At 31.7% G+C, this 18,773-nt stretch overlaps 1 protein-coding gene across 3 annotated transcripts in view; it reads right to left on the bottom strand.

Annotated features, from left to right (window-relative positions):
* Positions 1-18,351, bottom strand: part of LOC127720335 (activated CDC42 kinase 1-like) — a 56,319-nt gene extending 37,968 nt beyond the window's left edge. Inside the window, exons 1-2 of one of the 3 annotated variants that reach the window (XM_052226905.1) lie at positions 18,250-18,351; positions 228-353 (exon numbers count right to left, since the gene is read on the bottom strand). In XM_052226905.1, coding sequence (XP_052082865.1) covers positions 228-328 — 101 coding nt within the window. In that variant the 5' untranslated portion in view covers positions 329-353; positions 18,250-18,351. Of the gene's footprint in view, positions 1-227; positions 354-6,744; positions 6,972-18,249 lie in introns of those variants that run through there. The other 2 variants (XM_052226906.1, XM_052226904.1) reach the window with 2 other exon arrangements.
* Positions 18,352-18,773: the final 422 nt, after the last annotated feature.

The following is an 18,773-nucleotide window of genomic DNA, read 5'->3' as shown; positions in this document are numbered from 1 at the left end:
CATGTGACTTTACCTGGTGACCTTTAGATCATCTCTTAGATTGGTACAGAAGTGGTTTAACTGGACCTATGTCAGAAAGTCATAAAGTCAAAAGTCGTGTGACCTGTAGACCATGTGACTTTATATGTTGACCTAGTGTATTGACATCTCTAAGTTTGGGTATAGAACTGGTGCAAATGGACCTCTGTCTGTAAGTCATAAAGGACCTGTACACCATGTGACTTTACCTGGTGACCTGTAGGTCATCTCTAAGTTTGGTATAGAACTGGTTCAACTGGACCTCTGTCAATAAATCATACAGCCATTCCTGTCCTTCATCTTCGTTCATGGTGTCATCTTCAGATGGCTTCAAACTGAAAAAAAAAGAAAATTAATTATTTTCAGTTCTTCTGTTGTCATCATTCATGGTGTTATCTTCAGATGGCTTCAACCTGAAAAAAAAAGGATTTTTTTAGGACCTTTTTGGTCATTTAGCTCTCCAACTGTTTCAGTTCTACTATACATCCTTGGCTTTCAAATATTCTGTTATGAGCTTTCCTGATGAAGGTAAATCCAGAAAATTGCTTCGGATGCATGAAATTTTTAAAGTGATGTTTTCATTATTTTTTATCATTTGTGGTTCTTCTGTTGTTATGAAAACTGAAACTGGAAGGAAAAACATCCTTTCTTTTATAATTTCCAAATACAATGATGAAGAATATTGCTCTTGTTGCTTATCATGCTTATTTTCTCATCACGTTTTGGATTTTCCACTTAAAACAATTTGTGAAAACATGAGATACTTTAACTGTTTTAGCAATTTTAAGTGTCCTCTTAACCATGTTAACCCCTATTTCCTTCTTGTAAATATTTCAAGTATACACAAACTATAAAAAAATATCAGACCCACATAAAACTTTATTTTAACTGGTATACATGGTATATATATATGTACTTCCATTTCAGCCCACATGCTATAATCTATCAAGTTTCATATCATGTATACATGCAGTACAAATATGATTCATTCAAGTAAAATCACACTTGCTGGTGAATTTTTGAATTGCCCAATTGCAATAAATGAAAAATTTTGCATACAAAACTTAATATATATACACTGAAACTATGCTACAGTAATCTCAGATATATATAAAAACAGGGATATAGAGTATTACAAATAGACAAAACTTTAATCATGATAATACAATTGTACCTGTATAACAAGCATATACAGATTTATTGTTTAAAGGGGCATTAGCTACGAGATATATATATAAAAAAAATGAAATATGATTTTTTTTTGTTCAATCATTAAAGTAAGTGAAATAGTGAAATAATAATTTGCTTTTAGCAGCCAATTTAGTTCAATTTTGTCAAAATAAGCTAAGAAACATCGCTGATGAATTATTCACTTGCAAGTGAATAATTCGACCTCATTGAATCTGTATTCATGTGACCTTCAATTCAACCTATAAGCTAGAGATTGCTTACACATGCATTATTCTTGTTCAGCCATTAAAAGGAAAAGAATGTAAACATTGAAAGTGAAACAAGAATGAATCATTTCGTTGACTGATTTGATCCACAAAAAATCATTCTTATACAGGAAAAAAACAACGAATAACTTATTTTTTTAACCTATAACATGAAATCAAACAGACCTGGAAAAGTCCAATTACTTGAGGTCACTATCTATTTATACTAATGCTTATTTTTAAATTGGGTTATGTGACCGTTGGCAGTCCTCGGAGGTCATCTCAATGGTTAATTAGATGTTGTCCGGACTAAAATACACACAAAATGCTGATATATATTATCGAGTTTGTGCATTGTTAATTGTTTATTTCAGACTTATTGTTATTTGGATATACGTTTTAGTATGTTATAAATCAAATATGAGAATTTGAGTCAAATCGGTGAACATGAATTTGACAGCTAATGCCCCTTTAAATATGATTCCAGTTTGAAATTTTAAATTAAAAGTACTAGTGTTACTTCACACTGTTTATGGTGTATTATTTATGAAAAAAAAGTGTGGGTGGTGAAAGGGGGGTGGGGGTAGGAAGTGTCATCCCAAATTCCTGGAATAATAAACACTGAATCCTGAATTCCCGATAAAATAAAGCATTCTTTCCCAGATCCGATAAGTGTAAATCCTGAATTCCCGCAAAATGAAGGCTTAATCCTGACATCCCAAAATGGATCTCCCACCCCTCACAAGTGACTTTAGCACTTCTACCATATATGTGTGTATCTAATCTCAATGTTCTCCCTACAAATTTCATATAGCATCCTGGTAAACAGGAAATTATGACCATCTTGTTTCTAGAAATGATAGCATCACATGTACAACCATAACACAATCTATAAGAAATTAATTTCAGATAGCATCACATTCAAGAAATATAGCATCACATTGAAGTTACCATGATGCTAAAAGGCCCTGACAGATATTGAATCTATGACAATATTTTTTTATTTCAGCAGAATGGAATTCATAAATTATTCGATTATTTGTGTTTGACTGCATTTAGTACATTTACACAAGTTACAGTACAAAGTTTTTAAAGATTTTTTTAATCAGTAACTGTGATACACGTAACTGCTTTTTATATTACATTCTTTTAAGTACCTTTAGTTGTTCCACTAACTGTGAGATTAAAAAGTAGGAGGAAAGAGTGCAAACTTCAAATAATAGTTTACATGTATCTGCTACACTTACTCATGTGCCTGTCCCAATTTAAGTCAGGAACTTCATTTATATTCTGAGAATTTCTTTAAGAACGTCATCACTATAAATTTAGATTAATACTTATATATATATATATAATGACATAATTTGTCTGAAATTCGTACAACTAAATTCTCACAGATACATCAACAACAAAAAATGAGTTGTTCATTTCAGATTTACTATTTCATTCATACTGTCAATCAAATGTAGATTTCTATCTGCCAAACTAATTCTTCAACTCTGCCAAATATATCATTAAGAATCCTTGGCAAGCTTTCTTAAGATTTCTAAAGCACCTTACACAAATATGTTATCGACATACTTATAATCAACGACCTTGACACTGAAAATATGAAAATTACATAACACATGTAGTATTTACTGTTAAGTTGATCTCTCTGTGGGCGGCTAATTAGAAAGTATATCTGTTAATTACTTTTCCCACCTGTAATCTCTTATAACACCTGCTAATATATAAGCATAAGATTTATAATTTTGGCAATATATCTAAAAACTTCTAAATTATAAATCTGGCATATAAATCAAGGGAAAATTATTTGTTTTATATTAAATTTTAGTTCATGTATCAAAAAATATTATCTACAATGTGACACGTTAATCTGTTTGATAAAATTTACATAAACATGATAAACTTGTATTTTTATTGGCCAAAAAATTTGTGATTTTTGAAAGATTATTAAAACACCTAAAAAAAGTTTTATTTTCATGGATATTGCTGTTTTTGAAGAAGAAAAACAATAGATTGTTTTTTTTTAGAGGGAAGGGGTTGGGTTTAATAAATTACTGCACTTTTAATATGAAATTCTAATTTAACAAGTTTACATACATGTTAATATACATATATATATAAATCAATTGATTTCAAATAATTTTCTTTGAAAATATGAGTTCTTTAAAAATGAATCCTGTCTATTAAAAAAAAAAATGAAAGAGGCATTAAGACATATCAAATAATCTATTAAAGTCTAACCTCACAATTGGCATACATTTAAACATATATTGAAAAAATCAGTTATAATTTGAAACAACAAGAGCCACCATATGAAGAGTTATGAGAGACAATAAAATCATAGAAAATAAAACACACAACTATCAATAGGTACATATAAATAAGAAGATGTGGTATGAGTGCCAATGAGACAACTATCCATCCAAGTCACAATTTTTTAAAAAGTAAACAATTATAAGTCAAAGTACAGCCTTCAACAGGGAGCCTTGGCTCACACCCAACAGCAGGCTATAAATTAAAGGGCCCCTTAAAGACTAGTGTAAAACAATTCAAACAGGAAAACCAACAGTCTAATCTATATAAAAAAAACGAGAAACACTTATGAACCACACCAACAAATGACAACCACTGAACAACTGCAGGCTCCTGACTTGAGACAATGTAGGACTGGTGCATAAAAATGCAGCGGGTATATGTATATAAAATACTTTTTCTTTTCAATTCAATAAAACATAACATTACATGCATGTATTTCATCATCTTCGCTAACCAAGGGTTACGATCCACAAGTGGATTGTAACCCTTGGCTAGCGAATATGGTATTTCATGAAAACACAATCTATTCTCAGCAACAAAGCCCAGTTTCTTATCTTAAGAGGTGCAGAACCACATCTAAATTTTGCATTGACCAGGCATATGCATACACAAGTATTTTTCTCTAAAATATTTTTGTTTAATTATAAGGTGGTACCATTAACTCCTCGACTAAAATTAATTTGGCTCGTTTAATTTTCATAAAATTTTGACAAAATCTTTACTTTGACCCTTTGACAAAAATATAATAAAAATTTCAAAAAATTTGAATCACGCACTTTATCGGAAAAATTTCAATGGATAAAAGCAGTTTGACAAACACTAATTTTGATCATTGTGAAGCTTAATATTTCCTTAACAATAGAACGTGATTAAAACGTTCAGCTGATTCTTACAGAATTATCTCCCTGTAGTGTTATGTACCACCTTAAATATTCTACATTTATCAGCAATTTGTACATTTTCTCTTTGAACCTACTGCCTAGTATCTCTTTAGATCATGGATTGGACTTGATACTCAAAAAAATATTAGGCAATGACGTCACGTATCAGTGAAGTAAGTTCATAACCATCCGCATCAATTTATCAGGAAAATGCAAGGGACTTCATTCCCACAACCGAACAACTATATAGACTTCATCAGCTTGCCCTAGCAGCTAGGCTTGCTTGATATTCTTGCTGATAAAGTCAATTTTAAAAAATAAAAATGCCATAATTCTATATGTACATATAGCATACCAAAATAGAGTACCATTTCTTTAATATTTATATTAAATTAACATGTTCTCGTCCTAAATATGCATATTAATTTGACGCTGGATGTTAAGCAGCCATCCATCATCATCATCATCTAAAATTATCATTATCAATCTATCATGTCTATTTAATTGATTTTTTTATCAATGAGTAATATCACTATAACATAAAAACTCCATACTCATTTGTTTAAATTTCGCACGATAATTTATTAAGAGGTCTATGATTAACATTGACATTAACATAAACTTTTTTGCTTATTAATGAATGAAATCTAAATAAAGTGGGTTAATTATCTAACAGGATTTTCCCAGAAAGATCCTTACCAAAAAAAACCTTGGAAATTCTTACCACTTCAAGATGTACGTGTATATGTCAAAGTAATGTATGTGGGTGATGGATATTGAAAAACCAAAACATTACATTTTGAAATATAGATTAATTGATTGTTGTTGTACCCTTCTCTTTTCACGAATGTGACCTACTGAATTATGACTATTTACTGGATTTGTAATAACATAAGCAACACGATGGGTGCCACATGTGGAGCAGGATCTGCTTACCCTTCCGGAGCACCTGAGATCACCCCCAGTTTTTGGTGGGGTTCGTGTTGCTTAGTCTTTAGTTTTCTATGTTGTGTCATCTGTAATATTATTTGTCTGTTTGTCTTTTTATTTTTGGCCATGGCATTGTCAGTTTGTTTTCGATCTGTGAGTTTGACTGTCCCTCTGGTATCTTTCGTCCCTCTTGCTTAACGTTCAGTGGCAAATACTCATGTATGTTCAGGACGAGAACAAGATAATATATACAAAAGGTATATGTAGGTCCTGCAATAGGGGGTCGATCCGAATACGAAGGGAAATTTAGAATACCACAGAAAAATGAGGATATATATTAAAATGGAAAGAAATTTAGCCTAGCAACAAGCCACCTACGGACCCCTCAAAGAGTTAATATTGCAAATGTTCATAAATTTTGAAAATTAGAACATACATTATTAAAATAATTATTATTTTTATAATGAAGATAAGCAATAAAAATTTAAAAAAAAGGGGAGCCAATGTCAACAGAAAACAACCCACTGAACCCAGAAATGTATATTTCAATAATTAAATATTCATCATGTCACCATTAGATTTTCAGATCTGGACAAGTACTCACAGCATGTGAAAATTTCTTTTTTTAATTTGTAAACTGAATCAATTTGATAGAGACTGTGATGATGTTTTATGCCATACTGATCACGAAGACCTAAAAAAAGTGGGAGATAGGACAGGTGACAGATAGTCTAATCTTTACTTAAGGATGACCATATTTCATTATTTCTAATTCATATTTTTGAGTTTGCCTTAGAAAAAGGAAGACTTCTTTCTAACCCCTTTCGATTGCATAATAGGCCAAAAGTACATAAAGGGGCCGGGGTCCAAAAGGAAATCATGACGTCATTGAAATCCTCTTTATTTCACATATATAATTATGGTTTGGATGTCTTCTCCAAGATACTGGATTCAAAGGAGGAGGCGTAGATGGCCCCCTTGATTTGAAAATGTATCATTTTTCAGCATAAAATCTGTCCAAAAATATTTGGCTGTAAATATACATTTTTAGGAATTACGCCCCCTTTAAAAAATCCTTAATCTGCCACTGATCTCTGTTCAAAGAGCTCTCATCACCGTTCTACATGTTCTATAAAGACATGAAAAAACCTTACCTTTCAGAAACAGATTTCTTTTCTTTCGATTTACCCTGCGTTCCTTTCATTGTAAACTTTTTATCCTTTTTTTCAAAACATATTTATTACATAAAGATCAATAAACATGATAAAGGTCTCTGTTTTATCAACTAATATTGTGTATTATCCATGTTAAACAAATTAAGTCTCCATTTTATCGCCAAAGAAAACAAAAGATGTCTTATTAGCCAATGTTACTCGAATTATTGTGATAAGTGACTGATAAGTGTTTAAATATGGCCATTTCCTGTAAAATGCATATGTAAATTTAGATGTACATGTAAAACTAACCTTTTCAGACCAGGACGGAAATTCATAGAAATATAAGGAAATAGCTATTTATTTGTAACATAAAGTCTTAAATATATTCCTAAAGATTGTTATACATGTCTAAAAATAGCCTCCGCCCAACACTTAATTGGGCCTTCTTTTTCTTTAGTGGTCCCTTTACCATGTTTACTTTACAGTTTAGGTTTCTTTTATAGTATGGTTAGGTTAGGTAATGTTCTAGGTTAGATTTAGGTTTTAGGGTTATAAGGCTATATGTATGGATTACATATATGCATGTAGGGTTTAGGGTCAAGGTACATTTGAGTAGTTCAGTTAAGCTTTATAAGTGTTGGGACCCCTACAGTAAAAGAAGGCCAGCAATTAATTTTTTATTACTGTTAATTTCATACTGATTATGGAGATCTAAAATATTGAACATTGTGGGAGAAATTCTCTTTTTCTTAATGTACATAACAATGCATAAGTTTAAAATAAATTGAAATGAAAGATGTCTATATCTTAAAAAGACAAAGAAAAGGTGACAGATAGTGTAATCTTTAACTTTTAAATGATGACCGTATTTCTAATATTTCTTTTTTTTAGTCTGTCTGCCAAAAACGACTTCATGTCAGGGCCTTTTATAGCTGACTATAGGATATGGGCTTTTTCTCATTGTTTAAGGCCATACAGTGACCTATAATTGCTGATATCCATGTCATTTGAACTCTGGTGGATAGTTGTTTCCATGGCAATCATACCATGTTTCCTTGTTTTTATATTATTGTGATGACCAAAAAAAAACAGTACATGTATGTATACAAAATGCAAGGTGATTAACTTTAGTTTAAAAATCACTTTTTGTAGTAATTTTTCTCAATGAGTATTCTTGATTATACATGTAGGTGAATCAATCCCTCTTACACATCTCTCTGCATTTTTCATTGATATTACATGCACATGTAAATTGTCTGCAATCACTTTTTTTCACACCAATTCACTGATCTGGAATGCCCTCCCCTTTTTTTTTTATTTCTATTCCGTCTCTTTCATCACATGTGCTATTAACAATAGTGAATACCCTTTAATTTGTGGTCAATGAGGTTGCTAGTGCTATACATGCTTCTTTGAGCAAACAGTGTTGAGTAGTATTTGATTTTTTTCCAAAAGGCAGAGGGCAATCTAGTCATCAAGTAACTATAATTTACTAAAAGAACTCTTATATTACTCAGACATTCAGTTAATTTCAACTATTGCACTTTTAATCTCACTACAGATCTTACGATCAAAATACAAATAATATGACCGAGATTTAAGGATCTTGATCCAAATAAATTTCACACCTCGTCAATTTCAGAAAAACATTTCAATTCCAATTTGCCTCATCGCCAGGTAAGATTTGATAGGGAATAAAGTTATCAGAAATGAAAAATTATAAAACCTTGTTGATTGGAATTTTGAATGATAAATTTCTCACATGAAAGTCTTCAACTATCTTGAAATCTAAATATTTATTTTTTCATCTTATACTAGTATGCACTGATTAAATGGACTGATAGTGTATATGTCTGCATACACTTGTAGGTAAAAATTTTGTATTCTTTTCAACATGTTCAATATATGGCCGTCATTAAGTTGATAAACAAAAGAAGAATATACATGTACTATTGTTTAATCAGAAATCAAGACCCTTAATCTATAGGAAGATGACCAAAAGACAGCCTCTGCCAAATCATGGAAAAACTGTACCTCATTTACATGGTATTTTACCAATTTTTCTTGTAATATTTGCCACTGAATGCTAAGAAGCCATGAACCCATCCAATCATTCATCTAGGTAGAGGGGGCCTCCGTGGCCGAGTGGTCTAAGTAGTTACTACTGTAATCACTAGCCAGTCAACACTGAGGTTGTGAGTTCGAACCCCGCTTGGGCGGGTGCACTCGACTCCAATCTTAATTGACTAGGATTGTCAGTTTTCCTATCGATGGTTTTCTCCGGGCACTCCGGCTTCCTCCACCAATAAAAACTAGCCGCAACGAAATAGCCCAAAAGCGGTGCTGAAAAGTGGCGTTAAAACACCAAAAATCAAATCAAATCTATGTAGAATTTAAAAGGCAACAACTTTAAATTTCAGTATCAAATGATATCTTCTGTAAAGTTTGAAAGGATCATACAGGGGTTATTTTTATTTATTTCTTAAAAAAAGTTCATTTATGTAAAATGTGAGAATATAATTTTCCCACACAAAAATTTGAAGAAAGGAATAATATTGATGGGAAGGTTACGGTTTGACACATGAATTTAAGCCCTATGTGAAAAAATTTATCCACTGATATCATGAAAATGAAAACCAGCTAAAATAACTATGATGACAGCACATGCATAAGCATGTCACATAACACGCGAATGGCAAGATCTAAATCACATTTCATCAGTCTTAGTAAAGGCTGATGATTTGAAAAGTGCATCTATGCATGCACATTACATAATTACAATAGCAGACAGATTTCTGATGCTTCCATGATGTAAACAAAATCAGATTACATTCATGAATTACATAATTATGGGAATATTTATATATATATTTTTTCCCTGCAATTACGTGAATCAGATGGAATTCCTTATTTTTATTAAAACAAATTTGCGAAATTTTAAATCAATTTCTTTCAAGTTTTTTTGCTATATCATGCATTATATATTTTATTTCAAATGCAGAGCTTAGAAATAAAGAGTTTTTTGTTTCTTTTAATGTATCATATGTACACTTTCAATTGAGGGCCAACCAGTTCCCTAGACAGGCATTCAACAAAAGAGCATTAACTTCCGTCCATGCTCTGGACTATGCTTAGACCTTAACCGTCCATGGCAGGCAGTCTAAATTTTATTTCATTGATTGGTGTTTAAAGCTACTTTCAGCAATATTGTGATATTTTGAGGCTGTCAGTTTTTTATTGGTTGAGGAAGCTCAGGAGTACCCAGAGAGAACCACGAATTCAGGAGGAAAACTTACAATCAGTCAAGCACACCTGCCACGTGTGGGGTTGAACTCACAACCTCAGCGTTGGCAGGCTAGTGATACTGTAAATAGACTACTTTGACCACTCCCGTCACCGAGGTCCCTTTAATAAATACATGATCAAATGCTGAACATACTTCTAATTGCTTACATCCACCTCATTTGAACTCTGGTGGATAATTGTTTCATTGGCAATTATACATCATCTCCTAATTCTACATGTATATTAAAACTGCTCTTATGAAAGCTGAATGTATGAATTCTTCATATTTGTAATAAAGTCTTAACTGTAGTCAAAAGAAATGGTGCCAGTCTATTTCATAGTCCAAGCAGAATTGACTAACTGGAAGTTGTATCCTTTATGTAATTTTATAGAGATGTATTTAAAGCATCGACAGAAGCACATTTTGTGTTTTCATACTTTCTTATGCATTGTAGTGACGTTATCACATGCTGTCATGTACGTTGAATTTTATTGAAAAATGCAATTTCATTTTGGAATGCCTCATGAATGCTTTCAGCTAATCAAAATTACAGATTCTTATGAAACATACATGTAATCTATATAACATTACATTTGTAGTTTGAAGCTACGTATGTCAATTGTAAAAAGTGAAGAAAAAATGACATATTACCATTTATTGTCTACAATAGTCCATAGATCTATACGTTTATCTAACAATTTTTAATAAATATTTAAAAGATAAACAAACCTGAACATTTCTCCTTGAGATGTATAAATATGACATATTTATTGATGACAATTATTGTAAAAACATATCTTTATGGCCCTGAGGACTTCCTGTGGTCCAATGATACATATCACAACAATCAATGATTTGGTCATGTTTAAAACAAGTTTCAAATTTTTCATTTTCCGATTTAATACATTTATGTAATAATGGAAATTCATTATTTTTAATTATATGCATCATTTCCTTAAATCGCAAAATTAAACTCTGATTTGTGTTGATCGTGTAACAATCGCAATAAATTCTAAATTTACAGTACCCAGCACTTGAAGTTTCATACATGTACATGTACACTGAAGACATGGCTATAAAATAAAAGCCTTTTATTAAGTTATTTCAAACTATTTTTTGTACATGTTTGAGTAAAATTGAGAATGGAAATGGGGAATATGTCAAAGAGACAACAACCCTACCAAAGACCAGAAAACATATGCATATGAGTGCATATGCCAACTATGACTTTTACAATAATACATGTAGCCTAAAACAGGGTGAAAAAGTATATTACTTTATACAAGTACAAAAATGAATTGACTTTAAAACCTAACAAATTCTCAAGTTATAAAAGATCAAAACATGCCCCAAACATCTTTTTATGGTTTGCTCAGTTATTTCTAAAATAGAATTTAAACCTTTCATCGGAACAATTAAGTTTTACATACTAAATAAATACTACACTGTACATGTACATTTGTACCATATCAGTACTTATTTTTCTATATTCCATAGCAGTGACCTTCATGACCTTTGACATATTGTCCCAAATCAATACGTTTTTCCTTTCCCTATCATGCCTATATCATGTATATCTTCCATTTGAATAAGTTTCATTTTTATCAAGCGAGGAAAACTCGTGTCACCACCTAGAAACCCTTTTTTTTCTATTTTTAGTAACCGTGACTTTTGACCTACTTACCCCATATGCAGATCTATGATTTAGAAAAAAAGGGGCCCAGGGCCCCCAAACTAGACAACATTTGGAGTGGAACAGGTAAAAAGTCTGAAAAAAAATATAATTCAGCACCATAAGGGGGGCCTTGGCAACTTGCTCCTCCCTAAATCTGCCTCTGGACCCCAATATCAATAGGCTTCTTTCCCTTCTCTATAACTTTTATTCTAATCAAACATATTGAAGAATACTTAAGTTATCATCTGGAAACCATATGTTGCTGACACACAGACGGACGGACAAATCAATTATCAACTACTAATACCGGTAATGCATTATACATACATGACATATATGTCATGTTACATACATGACATATATGTCATGTATGTCACGATTGTAAGTATCTAATATTGAATATTGTTTCACTCCCTTCTCAACACGCCCGAGATTTATATATATGTTTTAGATATTTCATCTTTGGAAATATCTCCAGTTATCTCAAGCATTTGTCAGCCCGGTCAGGATGGAATTTTTCTCTTACAGATCTATAAACTTTATAAATTGCCTGATCCAATTCCAGGAATAAGGTAATAGGGGCTTTCCCTCCAAAATACATGTGCATCATCATGTCATGAAGGTTGAAAACACATGTTTACCAAATCACTTTTTTCTAAATCAAATATGGAAATAGATATTCAATTTAAAGGTACAGTTATGACAGTCAAGCATTTACACAAACACAAATGTATATTTATAGAAAACATTGGTTTATTTTGAGCACACTGCAGATGTACAATTTGTCTTGTTGTCAATCATCGAAAATTTTGGAAAGAAAATCTTCAGACTATTTTTCATATATGAAATCTTCATAAGGCTTACAATGACTTATAAATAAGTATTTTATATGATTAGGAGGAGGGTTGTGCGCCTGTTAACATGGATAACCCAGCCACATTCTGTATGTGCCTCTAATTCAATGGTTGTCGTTTGTTGCTGTATATCATATTTGTATTTCGTTTATTGTATTTACATAAATCATTGTAAATCAGGCCGTTAGTTTTCTCGCTTGAATTGTTTTACATTTGTCATTTCGGGGCCTTTTATAGCTGACAATCACATGACTATGCAGTATAGGTTTTGCTCATTGTGTAAGGCTGTTACGGTGACCTATAGTTGTTAATTTTTTATGTCATTTTGTCTCTGGTAGATGGTTGTCTCATTGGCAATTATACTACATCTTCTTATTTTTATATCATGTATATTTTTACTCGCAAGATTTTGTGTGAAAAGAGCCACTGTTTGCTCAGTCAATTATTTCTTTGTACAATATATAATAACAAGTGAAAGATAGGTACAAAATCATTTACATAAATGCATTATGTAACAGTACAAAAATGCAGAAATTTTACTTGCTTATACATGTAGATCATGTAGATGGAGATACATTTATTTTGAATGTTATTAAATTTAGAGTTATTGAAAAGAGTCATTCTGGATAATTTGACTGATAAAAATTGGAAATTACAATTATGTGAATCAAAATATCTGACACAAGTCACTTAGTGGTATTTTTCCCAATAGAATTCAAATGTTGTTAGATTGACATCACATAAATTTAAAATTTACAGACCTGGCCAGATTTTTATGCATCTTAGGTATCAGGTACATTGTAGACTACTTATCAAATTCAAAGACTGCAAGTACTGCACACATATGTACAAAAAAAAAATGATGTACAGGTACATGTATATATATGCTGCATATATATATGTCCTAAGAAAATTGTATACAATGTGTATATATACTTCTCTGCAGTGAACATGGTGAATATCATGCTTTAAATGCCCTTTTCGTAATTTATCACTATGAGGAGATAAACAAAGTTTGCTATCATACATGTACATGTATATATAGCCTTTTTCAAAACTGTGTTAAACATACATTGTATGTTTCATTCAGAATTTATCGCCAAAACTTTCTACATTAATTTAAAGTTTCTGGAAGAGATTAGTAGTTGTGTTGTTACATGTAAATACATGTATCATGTACATGATGTATATGATGTACAGTGCTCCAGCTAGAAATCAAAAGGGGCAGGGTGCCAGTGGAGGGCAGGGCACTTTTTTATGAAAGGAAAAGGCACTGCTCATTTCTTTTGTCTACGTTTCTGTGTGTATCACGAGTTCACATTCTTTTTTTTTACTATATATGTTGTTAATAAAGATGCATAAGTTGTTGTTTTGATTATTTATTATATAAATTTTGCATTAGACAATGTAAATACACATTCATACATCACATCACTATAAACCAATAGAGGCAAATTAACTTACTATTCTCCCCCCCCCCCCCCCCCCCCCCCCCTTCCTTTTCCAAAAAAAAACCAACATAAACTAAACAACCCCCCCCCCCCCCCCTTCCTTTTCCAAAAAAAAACCAACATAAACTAAACATCTCACAGTTTAGCATACATGTACATGCGACAGAGTTGTCTTATTTCAAAATTTTCAGCTAGAGTTTGGCCCTCAAAACTTTTTTTCATCGTTTGTGTTAAGGAATTATTTAATAAAGCTTCATTAAGTTGATGTCATGATAGTTTTTTTTTGGTATGTTCAAAGACAGTTTATATCCTTAAGGTAACATTCTTATATAATTTTGTATTCAATTTATTTCTATTTTTTGTACTAGATAATATTTTAGGAGCACAAATTTGTAATAAGCTAAAACAGGGGAAGTAACTCCCAAATTAATTTCTAACACGTTTACTGTTTGCTTGTCGCTCACAAGTTGAGATGGACGACGTTTCTGTGAAGGCAAAGTTGTATTTTGATGACTTAAATTCTATTCTAAAGTCATAAAAGTCTTCATTTATACACTCTTCTTGGAGATCGAAAATGCCGACCCAAGCTAAAAACACTCGCTGACACATTCATCAAATTCATCAAATGTATGACAAAAAGGTACATTGTCTTAATTAAATTACCTAGTTTTTAACACCTTTGAAGTCTTATCCACTGTAATATTGATTGTAATGACATGATTAACCTGGGGGCAATCACCTGGTGTCATATATGTAATTTAACTTTGTGATAAGAAATCGATGAAACAAAAGGCAATTTTACCAAAACGGCACAAGGGTTTTTGGGAAAAAGGCATCAGGGCAGAAGGGCGCGGATGAGGGCAGCCAGGGCACGGCTGAGGGCACCCAGGGCGCGGCTGAGGGCACCCAGGGCGCGGCGCCCTTCTATTTTGGGCTAACGAGACCACTGATGTATATATGTGTTTGGCTTTGATTTTGGATTGGTTTGGCTTTTCTCATAATAAGACTGGTAAGCAGGTAAAAGTACATGTAGCTACATGTAAATGTATGATGTACATGTACATGTATATCTACAATCTGCATAAAATTTAGCTACATGTATAATATTTACAATTTAACTATAATATTAGCTGGATGTACAGTGTACTAGTAGATTAAATATAATGATGACTACCCTTGCAAGTATTGTGTCAGATTGCCTTATTTAATATTACATGTACATGCATACATTAAAAACATCTTTTAATACTTTTAGAAAATTTATTGTTAATTACATACATGTACAAATGTAGGTATTAATCATAACCTATATTCTATTCATACACTGTTGTATTTGCTAAATACTATTTATTATATACTTAGTATTCTAACATGATGTTCTTCATACGCTTTGAGTACACACCCGTGGTAAAATATGAATATATTGTTTGGGCTGTTCCAATCGTACTCCCACGTCATATGCATTTTTATGAATGAGCTACCGGATGTCATACAATGATGACGTAAGAATATGAGAATATGAAACCGAAAATCATCACAACAAGGAAACGTAAACAAACGATGCTAAAATGAGTTATAATCCAATTTTTTTATACATATTACACATATAAATAAAATTCTCATTTAAAATGTTTAAATTCATCCAAACCTATTTAAATACATTATTGTAAATAGTTTAAGCATGTCACTAATTCAGTTTGCTCGTTCTTTTACGTCAATTGAATAGTACGTTTGTTTATGGGAACGGCAAATATTTGCCTTCACCTAGAGTGCTTTGATCCAAAAGAATTGCCGTATTTGTCCTATTAGAATCGAAATAATTCATGGGGGCTTGAATATATCGTGATTTTACCACGGGTTGGCACTTTATGCTAAATATTTTACCCTGAGCGATAGCCAGGAGTAAAATATTGGCATAAAGGGACAACCTGTGGTAAAATCACGATATATTCAAGCCCCCGTGAATTATTTCTTAAGTAAATACAGGTAAATTGTATGTGTAATACAATTGATGGCAATCATGGTGTATCAGCCATCCGTGATGATATCGATATCAGTCACGGGTGCAAAGGCTTTATCAAACCCCTAATATGTAGTACATCCTGCACCTAATATGTCTCATGAAAAATACATAAGAGATTAGCTGTACTTGAGGTACATGTATATAATAAAGTGTATATGATATGGCTTTTTCAATATCACACCGTATCAACCCTCAAACCAATATAATCCCTCGAGCAGAGCTCTTAGGATTATATTATTGTATATTGGTGTCTCTGGTTGATACAGGTGTGATATTGAAAAAGCCATACGATATTCTCTATATATAAAATTATGAAAGGTTCTATATTTTGGTAAATGATATTTTTAAACTTTTCAAAGTAAACAAATAAATTTCTAAACATAAATTAATGACTTTTATAAACGAAATTATGAATAATAAAATCTTTTGAAATTCATCTATTTTTACAATGTATCATTATTTAGAATGAAATCTTATACATGTAAATATCAGTAGAAGAGAAATAATGAACTTTTTCAAGGGAGACAACAAACTCCTCCATTTTAAGAGATTTTGGGGAATTGAAACATAGTTCAAAGGGATGTCACTCTTACATCCAAATGACACATCAAAAGAATGAATTAACACTGAATTCAAGTTCTTTTATATGACAAGACTGTAAACGAAAACTAACCCACAGTAAACATGGTAAAGCATTTTTTTCTTTTCAAAATTTTAACTCAGAATAATGTATTAATGACCTCAAAAGCTTACATGTACTGCTGTAAATCAAGAAATCCTTGTGTGCATTTATATCATGTTATATTAATTATTACAATTTTTTTAAGAATGGACAAAAATGTGAGATTAATTATTGTGAATTCAGGAAAGCTGCGTACAGACATGACAGATCTATATGTGTATCAGATTTCAGAATGCGATTTCTTTTTATTGTGATACTCACCTAGTCACATTTTTTGCATTAATACATGTAAATAACCTTGCAGTAATTTCTGAATTTACAGTACAGATCATGATGTTCATAAATGTAGCTAATTATAAACTTAATAACACATTATACTACATGTATATATATTCTTTAATTTTTAGGTATTTGCCTCTAACATTTCTAAGAAACTAAACATCAATTTATCCAAATACAGATTTAATTAAAACCTGAACATTTTGTCATTGTTCGTTTTATTTATCAGTGACAAAATTTTTCTAATATTATCACAACTTCCAATTAAGATTTGATCACTAATTAAATATCACTTTCCCCCTATCTTCAGGTAGAATCACTATTTTAAGTATTTAACCATACTAATTTTAAATGGCTAACCACCATGACCATGCTAACCAGCCTTTTTTTAAATTGCCATATCTAATCTAACAACTTCAACAGATTAGGGACAACCCGCCCAATGGGGATCGGAACTATTCCACAAATGAATCACCATGATCACAATTCCTCAATCATGTCAATCATTTGATAGTGCTAAAACATAATTTTCTTAGCTTAAGTCTTATTACTTAAAACATGTAAAATGTCACAAGTTTGTAGAAAATGGAACAATTCCATCCATTGGGGGGGGTTTAAAAAAGTTTGTAGCCTTGAAAATTGTTGTTTTTCAAAATTTTTATGGGCTTGTAATTTCTCAGTAAATCACTAAGGGACTTATGGCCAGTCATCATGATAAACTGGTGAAGCTGAATTTTTACGAAAATTTTAGTTAGATTCTATTGGCCTATGGAGATGATTTTTACAGGTCCGACAGCATTTTTACTAGCCTAGGCTGGCGGGCCTGTGGTTGAGCACGAAGACTGCTTAGGGCTATTCATTTTTAAGCAAATTTGCTGCATTTTCCATTCCATGAATATGTGCCAATTGAAGTATAAAATGTGTATTAAATAAAAAAAATTTAAACAGGAGAAAAGAATCCCTCATTTATGTCAATACTATTGTCAATAGTGACTCATTTGGGGAACTACAAAATGTATGTACAAAATTATATGAAATATAAAAAAAAAAGATTAAGGTACTACAACACATATTTTAGAAACGATCCACCGAAACCAAACCACAAGGATTGAGGACAAACAACTATCAGGCCTTCAAATAACGACTTTTTTGTAATTTATGATTTTAGACCTCTTTGTCAGCAGTGTGTGAAGTCTGCGTGTTTTCTTCTTCGGGTGACTACTGGGGTATCGAGATAATGTATGTTTCTTACCTACTGTAGTTCTTAATGTACTCCTTTGATGCTTTAAACTATATAATGAGGGAAAATCTCACATTTTTCTTTCTATCTTTGAACTAGGAAATAATTTTAAGCGGAAATACATAAATAGCAAGTACTATATAGGAACGAACTTGACAAATTTCCGAATTTACCACGATTACAATGTACTGATTCAACAGCTGAACTGGTGTCATGTTCGTTAAAGCCTTAATATTTACAGTATTTGATTTCATTCTACAGTGAAATAGCATGAAGCATCAATCACAATGAAGAAAAGTATATGCACTATTAAAATATGATAAAATATACCTTCAGAACAAATTTCTTCAAATTCGACCAGTCTGAGATAAACAAGTTTGAAATTTGCATGTTTCATGGGGGGGGGGGACCCTTTCATGTCACGAAAAATGTAAAATTTCATTTTCAATACTTTTAAGGTAAAATAACACCAAGTACTTTAAATCGAAAAGAAGATATTTTCACCCGCTTATATAGAGAAAAGGCTTGTCAACGAA

The sequence above is a fragment of the Mytilus californianus genome, unplaced genomic scaffold (assembly GCF_021869535.1).
Source record: "Mytilus californianus isolate M0D057914Y unplaced genomic scaffold, xbMytCali1.0.p SCAF_11, whole genome shotgun sequence".
Classification (NCBI taxonomy): Eukaryota; Metazoa; Mollusca; class Bivalvia; order Mytilida; family Mytilidae; genus Mytilus; species Mytilus californianus.
This window is presented reverse-complemented; position numbering and strand designations above follow the sequence as displayed.